General features: G+C 38.8%; 1 protein-coding gene across 5 annotated transcripts in view; it reads right to left on the bottom strand.

Moving 5' to 3' along the window:
* Positions 1-1,066: 1,066 nt before the first annotated feature.
* sbno1 (strawberry notch homolog 1 (Drosophila)) overlaps positions 1,067-12,401 on the bottom strand; it is a 99,428-nt gene continuing 88,093 nt past the window's right edge. For 4 of the 5 annotated variants that reach the window (XM_069933504.1, XM_069933503.1, XM_069933502.1 and 1 more), the window contains 4 exons: positions 10,770-10,907; positions 9,335-9,411; positions 6,102-6,295; positions 1,067-2,871 (listed from right to left, as the gene is read on the bottom strand). In XM_069933504.1, coding sequence (XP_069789605.1) covers positions 2,729-2,871; positions 6,102-6,295; positions 9,335-9,411; positions 10,770-10,907 — 552 coding nt within the window. In that variant the 3' untranslated portion in view covers positions 1,067-2,728. Of the gene's footprint in view, positions 2,872-6,101; positions 6,296-6,337; positions 6,925-9,334; positions 9,412-10,769; positions 10,908-12,401 lie in introns of those variants that run through there. The other variant, XM_069933506.1, reaches the window with a different exon arrangement.

Raw genomic sequence — 12,401 nt, 5'->3', positions numbered from 1 at the left:
TTTGTCACTGACCGCACTGAGATCAGCAGAAAAGACGTCCAAATACAAGTGCAGCAAATGAATTCTAAAGGATATGTTGTGCTTCATGGGTTTGGGTACTTGAAGCAGGTTGTCAATCAACTGGATGTAGTTTGTAATCACAAATGTAACAGGATGTATCACAGCTGTTGAGATATGGTGAAATACCCACAACATGCCAAATGTTGATGCGTATGGTCCTGAAGAACATGTGCATCAACATGCTTCTATCTATAAATCAATGTAATGCTCAGCATCTGTACATGGGAGCTGCTTTTATAGCCTGTCTACATCTATCCTGTCTCAGCATATCCAGGCTTAAGACAACATTTGTATAGCACTTGCACTGAGTGCATGTCCAGGCATGCTTGGACTGACCAAAACAGCTCACTTTGTGGGCTTAAAATATGACAATAAATCACAGAACTAGTATGAGGTAAGAAATCTTTTTTTAAAAAAAGTGATTTTTGTGATCAGCAGTCCAAAATCCATAAAGTACACCCAAAAGTGTTCAGGAAGCAAAATCTTCGTTGTTTAATGACAATCTTTATTTCTGTTGACATCAGCTTAACCTTTGCATACCCATAAACCCACGTTTTCAGAAAATGCTGTGGAGTGGGTTACAGGGAGAAAATGACTTCTGGTTGAGATCAAACCCCTTGAATGACACATCTTGAAAGCTTTTACTTTATTTTCAAAATGCAGTGGTTATTTTGGAAGAGACAACAGCTGATACAAACAGGAACAGCTGTCAAGAAAATAACAGACAGCCAAAGTTTAAAGCACTTAAAAGATGGTGATAAAGATTGAAGCAACACCATTTTTTTTCCCCCATCAGATGAATGGGGACATTTTCCCCACATTATTTCACTGCTCACCACAGCAAGAAAGCAATGATTTTGACATACAAAACCAGCTCACCCTCAATTTTCAATTGCATCTTTGATCATTTTGGTGAGGTTCAGTCACACACACATCCCTATTCAGTACCCTTCCTATTGAGAATACACATTGAGAATGAATATCTGTTTTAAAAACTCTACACCAGTTTCCATTAATACAATATGATTTATTATCAGTTTGCTGCAAGAGCCCTATGCCTTGCAGTAACTTTTATTGTTGACAATTCTGGACTTAAATATACAATTATAAACAATTAAGTATCTTCAGTAGTGCAACTTGTGCCAGCATGAAATGGCAAAACTTCCTTCACTATTCTGATAAAGTTGACAAAACTATTTATAGTCAAAACAAAGTATTGGTATCATAGCTGAGACTATACACATTTGTACAGTACAAGTTTTACTAACTGAAGTAATATCGATGCTCTGTTAAATACTTAACAGGCTTGAACTGTGTGAACAGTACGAAAGGACACCACACACAGTGCAGTCGTCTCCCAAGACCCCCTTCATACATTTTAACACCCCAACTAAGCAACTGGCTTCACCAGCATACAAAACGTGCAACCAATGTACTGTGAATCAGTACAGCACAAGAGTACAAGATGTACTTAAATCTTCAATTTAATTTATAAGCTTTGATACTTCTCATGACTGACAAGTGGCAGGATCTAAACTTTTCACACCAGCCATGCTTGCATGCACGAGATTACGGTCATCTGCGGAGTTCTGCTATGATTCACAAACAACAGCTTTTATCTAAAAGCTCCTCTTCAGTACATTAAAGGTTGTAGTCAAACTGATAACAAGTGTTGGGTAAAATTGCAGGGTAGAAAACAAGTGACCAATATAAGGGAGTGATTAAATATGATGGAGCTGTTAAAGTGGTTGAGAATTTTATATAGATATATATAAATGTCTATATAAAAATCATCAGGACAGTTTAAGATTGTGCCATTAAACACTGAAATACAGAACATACATTTTGCAGTTAACCAGAAATTACATATTTGGAGAAAAGAAGCTTATCAACATATTCAAAACGGCTTCTGTATAAAGCAATTAGACCCCTTCCCGATCATAAATTTTCAATTAAACTGCCCTTTTTATAAATAGGCTGGGATTCTTCCATTTTTTTGCATCTTATTTACATCCTGTTCATAGGATATACATGATAATCACACCCTGAATAAATGTTTGTTCACTTTTAAGACTGCAGGATTAACAAACCCAGACCAGATTTAGGAAAACTTCTACAGGGTTGCAATTCCACTAAGCTTGTATTTAAGATGAAACATTCTAAGTAGGTGCAACAAGTAACACAGCCTTCAGTCATGAGTCCTCAGCACCAGTGCAACCTACTTGTAACAAATTACAAAATGTCCTCACTTTGCTACAGAACAGGACATAGGAAGTTATTTTGAAGGCAAAATATTTGACTGGTATGCCCAAAGTGCACACACACCCTCACTTAACTGAAACAGCAGAAATGGACATGGAAAATGATAGCAGCTATTGTCATAAAAAGAACAAAGTGCCAACACAGAGTTTCAGGAGGGAAAATTTTAAAAAAAAGGAAAGATGTCCCTATGTCCAGGCCTTCAACTGATACCCATTTATTAACCAGAACTTGTCTGATTTAATTGCAGGTAATCCAAAAGTCACTATTTTCATCAGTACTTCACTAATCAAGGAATCTCTTTGGAATATGACCCTGAATTCCTAAAAAAAAAGTGAAAGTCACATGGTACGGCACCTATCAATCACAGTTTTCAAGTATGCTCAGGCCCAGTACAGGCAGCCAAAGACTATGTGTTGCTCATGTGACTCATGCTCTGAGGATGCAGTTGTTGCCACATCTGTTGCTGTTGCAGAGCCAGCTGCTGTGACTGGTCCGATGTTGAAAGAATGTTCATCAACGGTGAGACACAGTTTTGAGGAATGATCAAGCCTGTTGAAATTAGAAAATAAGAGTGAAAAAGTCGAAACAACCTTTATTTTTATGAGAGTGCTCATCACTTGCCAGGTCAGACACCAATCGTCTTGATCAACATTGCTGTGATTCTGAATTTCCCACAAGACAGCCAGGTAGAGATTACAAGTCACCTTCCCCCAAATCCAGGAGTTTCGTGACAATCATGACAAGATTTTTTGTAAATTTCAGAATGAATTTAAATCATACACCCACACTGTGATGAAAATAGATACAATTTCAGTAACGGAGGCAATAAATCTGTGAAATGTTGTCCAAAGATCCTGTTGGGCATACCATTTCCTGCATTGCCCATTTTTGTACCCAAACAACTAAAAAACAAAAACACATCACCAAGCATGGAAAAGTAGCAAATGTGACCAAGGAACAATAGTAGTTATTCTGGGCTGGTATAACCTGCCTGCATTTGGTCCACTTCCTTCCAAGCCCTTCCTATCCATATCTGTCCAAAAGCCTTTAGTCTCAATAATGCTGTCTGACCCACTGAATCCTTTCAGCTTCTTGTTATTACTGAAGATTTCAGTAATTGCAGTTTTTGTGTTTCCGGAGTATACAATTCCACCACAACTTCATATAGTATGCCTTTTAAAATCTGTAATTGTTCTGCCTCGATAGTTTACTCCAGCAGCTCATTTCAGATATGGACTACCTTGAGTGGAAAAAAATTGCCCCTCAAGCCCTCCCCCTCACATTAAACACATGTCCTCTGGGACCAAAGCACATTCAATTAAAAGCCTTGTTTTCTTTTCACCTCACATCAAAATTTTTTGTGTTTTTTTAAAAAAGTTGGTAGAAGTGCAGAAGAAAGCAAAACCTGACTGCTTCACAGGGAAAAGGTTCCACAAATTTTGAGTCCAGTAGGCTGTGGGGGCACAGCTGGAAAAAAAAAGGTTGAGAATGGCTGCTCTGAAAGATTATATATTTTATTCGAATCGGCATGATTCTTTCTTATTCTCGAGTTGATTTATTTTTAATTTCAGCACAAATGGAAACTAGGATTCTTGAAGTTGATTAAAAAGCAAAATTCTTATCTGATCATTCACCTTTATTAATAATGATTGAAATGCCTGACAAGGAGAAAATGATTTATAGATGGAGATTGAATCCATTATTATTGAAAAGATTTTTGTGAGTTTGTTAGAACATTTTGTGATATAAATTTGAACTCTGTAAATGATAATACTTTGAAAGTGTATCTAAGAGGTCAAATTATAAGTTTTACTTCCACAATTTAAAAGGAATATATGAGAGAGATTGATCAGTTAGAAAGAGAAATAACAGTTTTGGAAAAGGATCTAAAAGAAAATGGGGTTCTGAAGATAAATGTAGGCAATTAATAAAAAACTTCAGTATAAATACGTTACAAACTTAGAGCAGAAAAAATAATTACAAGAACAAAACAAAGATATTACGAATTAGGTGAGAGATCACAAAGTACTTGTTTGGCAATTAAAAACAGAACAGGTTTCGAGAACAATTAATGCAATTAAAAAATGACACTAATGAATTTGTTAAAGTTGCATTCACGGCAGCAAGGAATTGTATTCCAGTTACTTGGAAATCAGATACACATTTGAGTATGGTAAGATGGAATGCAGAAATTCAAAGTTGTATGCCTTTGGAAAAAATTGCATATAATTTGAGAAATAAATATGCTACGTTTTTACAAATTTGGCACCTGTATACTCAAACATTGGGTTTAAATTTGTAATTTTGCGCTTCCTGTGCCTCTGGACCTGCGAGAATCTCTTCTGTTTAAACCTGTATGTTAGCATCACTGTGCAAGCCTAAAAGCTTATTTTCCTCATTTTACATAGCTATATTGCATCTTTTATATTGATTAATCTTTGACTAATTTTAATATTCAAAAAGAGAATGGTTACTCTGGAACAACACAAGAACAGGCCCTTTGGCCCATTTGACCTGAAACTGGTGCTTGAACACAACAGATATGCTGCTTAGTTCATCCACCCTAGAAAAAAGATTAAACATTTACTTTATCTGTGTCCCTTATGATTTTGTAATCTCTACAAGACCACCCCCCAGTCTCCTACTCTGAATTAAAGACAATTTACCCAACATCTCCCTATAACTCAACCCCTCAAGTCCTGGGAACACCCTGATGAATCTCCTCTGCGCCCCTTTCAACTTACTGATGTCCTTCCTATAGCTGGGCGACCAGAACTGTACATGTTACTCCAAGTGAGGTTTAATCAATGCCTGATTCATGAGGTTCCAACTTTCCTACTCAATAGCCCGCCCAATGAAGACTAGCATGCCAAACACCATCTTCACCACATTGTCCACCTAAATCGCCACTTTCAGGAAACTATACACCTAGGTCTCTCTGATCTGCAACACTCTCTGGCCCTGCCATTCACTGTGTAATACTCACAATTTTTTTTCACTTCTCTGTATTAGATTGAGTTAGGTTCTCAATTGAATTATCAGTCTCATTTGAAACACAATGCCCACAAAATTGTGTGAACAGGTTCAGGGCCTTGACCTAAAACATCTACATATCCTTTCTGCCTCCACAGTTGCTGCATGACCTGCTGAAGTTTCCTAGTATTCTTTGTGTTCCAGATTCCAGCATTCTGCACAAACAGCCTGATAATTCCTGAATTACAGAATAAAGTCTCCACTATGATTGAATTGGTGAGGATGACCAGAGGATGACCACAGCCATGGATCCTCGCCCTGGCCACCTACCCACTGGAGCTCCTGTCATCCCTACCATGGACCCACGGCCCAGCCAGTGCTCCTGACCTGGACTTTTGTCCACGCTGCACAAACACCAGAGCTCCTTATACCCTGGCTATATTCTTTCTCCTAGGCCCCAGCCGCCTGCCCATCCGAGATCTGAGCTCTTGACATCCTGACCATAGTCTTACCACCCAGTCCTGACCACACAAGCTCACGATGCCTTGAATGATATAGGTTCTTACCACAGTCAAAAGTAGTACACTCCCCATAAAAATACAACCCAAAAAATTAGTTCCTACAACTATGGCACAATTGCATTCTTGTGTGTATTTTACTCCTCAAAAGTATGGTTTGTGAAAAAGTTGACACCCCCTCCTAAATTTGACCCCCAAAAATTGGTCCAAAAAGACTTGACCATTACACAAGTACATAAGCAAGTGTGGCTACCTTCAGTGGAATGCTAATCCATTGCACAAACTCACCCACAATCCTTTGCCCATCTTCAGTTTTCAATCGTACAATCTGCATTTTTACATTTGTCCCACTCACTGAGGCTAAAACTCCCTCCACTTTCGTCCAGACGCTGAGAACAGAGCCACAGAGGACATGGTAAGTGCGGCATCGCAGCCCGACTTCACAAACCATTCCGAGGCTCACTTTTTTGCAGTTGCCACGCCTATTAAAGATAAAGCAAAAGAATGATCAATTTTTGCTCCTTCACAGCTTTTAAGCATCAGACACCTTGATTTTAAATTGACTGTGGTTCATATACCATGAGCAGCATTATAAATTCTGCTCTCTAGAGCAGCCATTCTCAACCTTTTTTCGACAATGCCCACCCTCCCCCCGGACTCTGCTCAGTTTACCCATGAAGCACTCAAGTTTTAGTTTCTTCAGTATTTCTCTCCTACCAACTACATAAAAAACAAAAATAAATTTACGATACCCGAGATGAAAAGAAAACAAGGCTTTTACTTAAATGTGCTGTGATTCCCATGAGTGGGGGATCATAAGGACCCTGTTGAGAATAGCTGTTCTGAAGGAAGGGACTGACATTTTCCCCCACTACACGAATTTGATCACAACCTCTTTCCACTAAACTGAAGGACGATGCTTTGGAAAGGTTTGCCAGGATCCATGAGAAACTGCAGATGCTGGAATCTAGAGCAAAACAAAAACTCTGCTGGAGGAAGGAACTCACCAGGTGGAATAGTGGGTGTAAAAGAATGATTGCTGTTTTGAGCCTGAACCCTTCTTCAAGATTGCTCCAGGATGTTATCCAAGGCCTGGATGAGAACACAGCAGCTGCAAGGAAGGTTGGACAAACTTGGATTGCCAACTGAGGAGTGTCACAGGCTGAGGGACAACCTGAGAGAAGTTTATAAAACTGGGTGGCATTGATGAGGTAGATAATCAGAGTCTTCTTCTCAGGATGGAAATATCAAATACCAGAGAGCTTAGCTTAAGGTGAGAGGGGGAAAATTTAAAGGAAGTTTACCAGGCAAAAAACTAAACCGTTCTTTTTTTTTCTTTCATGCATATGCCTGTGTCAAGTCTCTAAATGCCCCCAATGTTCCAGCCAGCACCACCACCCCTGGGAAACATTCCAGGCATTCACAACTCTGTAAAACCAAAAAAAAAATTACCCCTGATGTCTCCCCAAAACTTTCCTCCCTTCACTTTGTAAAGGCACATGTTGAGGCAAAGGGCTGGTTCTTGCATTAATCTATTCCCTGTTCAAACACTATTAAGTTTGTGACATAATTAATCCAATTGATCGATATTTAGCAAACACCCCTTCAATGGATTGACCTTAGATCCATTTCTCACTTCCCATACAAGGACAAGATGAACAGTGATCCATTTCTCACAAAACAAGGACATTTCTTGTGACACTCCATTGAAATGTGAAAGCCAAGAAAATATATTTCTGAAACTTGAAAAGCTGTAAAGCCTGCTAAAATTTAAACATGCCAAAAACAAAAAAAATGCTGGATATATAGTAAAACCCCTCGAATCTGGCACCGATGGGGATTGGTAGATGCTGGATGTGTATTTTCTGGTTGCTTGAGACTTACAATAACTAATTCACCTGCATTAAGAATAAAGAGTTTAAAAGATAAAAGAAGGAAATATTACACTGATAAACTTCACTTGCAGGATTATATAAAACTTAAAGCATTTTTCTTTATTTACAGTCACATTCTTTGAAAACATTTGACCGTTGCTACATTTGCAGGTTCCTATCTCTCCACGGAGCCACCTGTAAGACAAAAAAAGATTATTTAAACCACCTCCCCCCCTCCAGTTTACAGATAAAGCCCCTGACAGGAAAATTCTTACTAAGCAGGGATAAGGAGACACTTTAAGAATTACCCTAATAGTGAGGGGTTTCAACCAACTCTTCATTACTTTTACAATTTTAAACTTGAATAATTTTTGCCTATTATTTTATTCTTATTTATTTTAATTTTTTATAAAATTTATTTTCCTTGATTTTTTTTTTGCCAGTTGCCTGAATTCTGGATACTAGTGTTTTACTATATAGTAAAATTCCCATTATCCGGCATTCAATTAATCGGAAACTCAAACAACCAGCAAAAAAAAAAAGGGGGGAAAAAAAGGAAAATAAATAAATAAATGAGGATAAATAAGAATAAATTAAGTTTTAAATAAAAATTTAACACTGTAAAAGTAAATGTTCCTTGAAGCCCCTTGGGAGGAAACATTCAGCCAACAGAGCACCCCAGTCGTGCCCGGTAAGGCTTCATCTGTAAATTTAAGGGGGGGGGGGGGTTTAATTATGATGGCAGCATGGTTAGCGTAGGGATTAGCACAATGGCGTTACAGAACCAACAACTGGGGTTTGAATTTAAAGGAAGGCACGCTGAGAGCCTGATTGGAATAAAGGCGTGGAAATGAGTCAGGTTACGCTGAGGATCTGACTGGGACACCAGGATGAAGAGCTGGTTGATGCTGCTCGCTGCTGGGACGACTCCCAAAGTGTCTCCTTATCCCTACCTAGTAAGAGTTAATATCTTTATTAGCTTTAGGTATATCCGTAAACTTGGGAGAGGGGAGGTGTTAACACAGTGGCTAGCACCAGCAATCAAGGTTCGAATTTAAATTTTGTAAGTTACTGGAATTACTTGACTAAAGTGAACTTTACATAATGAAAGACTACAATAGTGATTTTTTTCCCCCAAATTGCTTTACATTTTGCATTGTCTTTTAAAGGTATTCTTAATGCAGGTATTAGTTATGCATTGTAAGAGGGAGTCTCAGTTATCCGGAACATTTGCATTTCTGGCATCCACGATCCCGTAGGTGCTGGATAATGAGGATTTTACTGTATTCAGGTCATGTTGCGAAAGACAGTGTTAAGTTTGTAGCTACAAGAGTCAGCATGAACGAGTTCAGCCACGGGGTCTGTTTCATTGCTGTCTTGCTCTAAACAAGTTGACATTGGAATCATTAACTGAAATTTTGGCTACTCCTTTTACTGTTGTTACAGATGTCCATCTGATAGGAAAATCTCAAAGGAGTTGAGAAGATGTGACAGAAATGAAGCAGTTTCACATTCAACAACTTGGATAGGACAAAAGCTGAAGATGGGTCCATGGGATGCAAGGAGAAAAAAAGATGTTAAGGTAATTTGAAGCATTCAAGCACAAAACAGCACATGTTTAACAACATTTTTACTGATCATACTAACCAATATGCATGAGTACATGTGTCTGCAGAGGACTTGTACTGCTCTACCCAATGTGACACTGCTTCCCCAGAGGATACCTGTGATGGTAGTCACAAGAGGTTAGAAGCTGAATTACACTGCCCAGTCTGTCACACAATTATTAACACAGCAGGCATAGTGACATTCTATGCCAGTTAAAGTAACATTTCAGTGGCAAACCTGGAAATATCTTATTCCTCACCCCAGAGTTTTCCCATCAGTCCCTCTCCCCCACTTTCTCCCAACAACCTGCTCCCTCATGCTCATCAACTTCCCCCACTTCATTCTTCTTGCCACCTACCTGCAATCAGTTAATTTATATTAGCCAAGGATCCTTTTATTATCCCATAATAATACATTAAAATGTAACATACATAATATACTTTAACCATGAGCATTGCCCAGCATTTTCTTACAATGAACCAAAAACACATCTTTAGCATGCGTTTGAGAGACACAACATGGAAAAAGACCAGTACACAAAAGTTCTGGAGAAACTCAGTAGGTCACAAAGCATCCATACAAAGTTGTTGGAATTTCAGGCCTGAGCCCTTCCTCAGGAATGGTGATAATCAGGCACACAGCTGAATAAAAAGATGTGTGTGTGTGTGTGTGTGTGTGTGTGTGTGTGTGTGTGTGTGTGTGTGTGTGTGTGTGTGTGTGTGTGTGTGTGGGGGTGGTGTTATGGGGAAGGGGGAGGAACAACACACAGGGTAACAGGCAAGAAGTAACGTGGATACAGGTAGAAGTGATGCCGAGAGGGCAGAGCAGTTCTCTGATAGAAGGAAGGGAATGGAGATGAACAAAAGGATAGGGAAACAGAGAGACAGGAGGGGGTTCATGGAAATTGGAGGTCAATATCGATGTCATATGTTGGAAGTGTTTTCCTTCAATTTACAGGTAGCCTGAACTTGGCAGTGCACAAGACCATGGACAGACATCCAAGTGTGGGGTGTGGAATTTAAATGGTAAGCTACTGGGAGGTCCTTGTTGCAGCAGATAGAGCAAAGGTACTCAACAAAACCATCCCTCACTCTGCATTCAGTCTCCCTGATGTGGCGGAATCCTCAAAGGGAGCACCAAGCACAGTAAGTGACCCTTGCAAATTTACAGGTGGTGTTACTTCTCTTGGAAGGACTGTTTAAGACACCAAATAGTAGTGAGGAAGGAGGTGCAAGGGCAAATGTAGCACTTCTTGCAGTTACGGGGGGGTGGGGGGTGGAAGGGACGAGTGGATGATCCTTGGATCGCTCTCGAATGGAAGTGGACCATTCAATCTACCAACAGGAAAGATGATGGGACCTACAATGCCACTCAGAGGAAACAACAACAACAATATTCAGGAGCGAGATCAATCCTGTTCCTCATGCTAACATATCCACATATTGCAAATTTTTTTCAGCTAATTTTCCTTCACCTTTTTATATTTCTTTTTCAGGTCAATATAATTCTCCAGCTTGAGTTGTTTGCCAGTGTTTGGTCTGTACATCATAAACAGTCTCTTCTTGCTGTTAATTTCTTTGACAAGGATTGCTGTCTTTTTATTATTTCTTATCTATTAAGAAAATGCATAATTAAATTTAAATTAGTTCCTTGAAATAGAATTCAAGAGTCCTTTATTGTCATGTAATAGTACAGAACATGTAATATTATACAAAATTGCCTCTGCCTGCCTTAAGTTAGACAAAGTTGCCACTGGTGTCATCTGGCACCCCTTACGGTACACGTCATTACAGTACATTGCTCTCCAGTTTCACTGCAAACATACAAAACTGTCATCCTCGAACATCATTTCTGAATGTATCTTTTGAATTTTGAGTGGGGTTTTCTCCTGGAAAGGACCAGGATTATGAAGGGAATTAATACACATTATGAACTGCTTTTGTTGAGCCAGTCAGCAATGTGAGAAAAACAAAACAGAAAATACTCACAAATTCCATCACTTTTGCCAAAGGCCAACACAACTCTGCACTTTCAGAAAAAAAGCCCAATTTTCCAGAAATGTCCAAGTGGAGTGAACATTCCAAAAAGGAGTTATTTAAATTTATCAGTAGATTGGATCTTTCTTACGCAAGGGGGACCAACTTTTGTGGGTATAATGGGAAAGCAATATTCTTAACAGCAGTCATAAAAATCATACTTTAATTAGTTGCCTGTGAACTGGGCAGAGTAACTTATTAACTAAGATTCTGCAGTAATTGATCACGTGGGATTGGCATACTCAAGCCAAGCCAGATCAAATGACTGTTAATGTCCAGATGGTGATTTATGCACCAGTGCAATTCTAATCGGAAATTAGTGCAGTGCGGTGAGCGTAGTGGTTAGCGCACCGCTGTTATCGCACCAGCAACTGGGGTTCAAATCCAGCACTGTCTGTAAGGAGTTTGACGTTTCCTCTGGGGAGGCCAATTTCCTCTCAACGTTCAAAATGTACTGGAGTTTTAGGTTAATTGGGTGGCACGTGGGCTGAAAAGGCTAGTTGCTGTGCTGTATGTCTAAATTAAAATTAAAATCTAAGATAAAATAGCACTGAAGAATCAACAGAAATTAATTTTAGAGCTGTACAGTTTACAGGTCTGACAATACTGGAGACTGTCACACAAATTGTGACATGACTAAACTTCAGTTTGATTACTATTTCCACTTAGAATAAACAGTTTGAAACCATTCAAAAATGTACACATTTTAAAAAAAATGGGTGCAATAATTTCAGCACATCTCATTTTACTCCCTCAGCTTACACTTTCCCCAAAATAAATTTGTATCCAATAAATATTAGACACAAACTCATGCAGCGATCTGTGTGAGAATAAGCATAGTCCTAAAAATACACACCAATGTCCATTCTGACCTGAAGCACTTAGTGCAAGCAAATCCATGAAGTGTAAATTAATTTTTATGATCATGTGTCTGATGCTTCAAGGTGAGAGTTGGATAAATTTCTCTGCTCAGCTCACAGGCAACAATTTGAAGTGCAATTTCAATAGAGATGACAGCGAATTTATCATTCTCTGATATTAGCTACAACTTCTGCATTTTAAATTTAAAT

This window comes from Narcine bancroftii, chromosome 4 (genome assembly GCF_036971445.1).
Source record: "Narcine bancroftii isolate sNarBan1 chromosome 4, sNarBan1.hap1, whole genome shotgun sequence".
NCBI lineage: Eukaryota > Metazoa > Chordata > Chondrichthyes > Torpediniformes > Narcinidae > Narcine > Narcine bancroftii.
The sequence above is the reverse complement of the archived record's forward strand: the minus strand, read 5'-3'. Positions and strand labels throughout refer to the sequence as shown.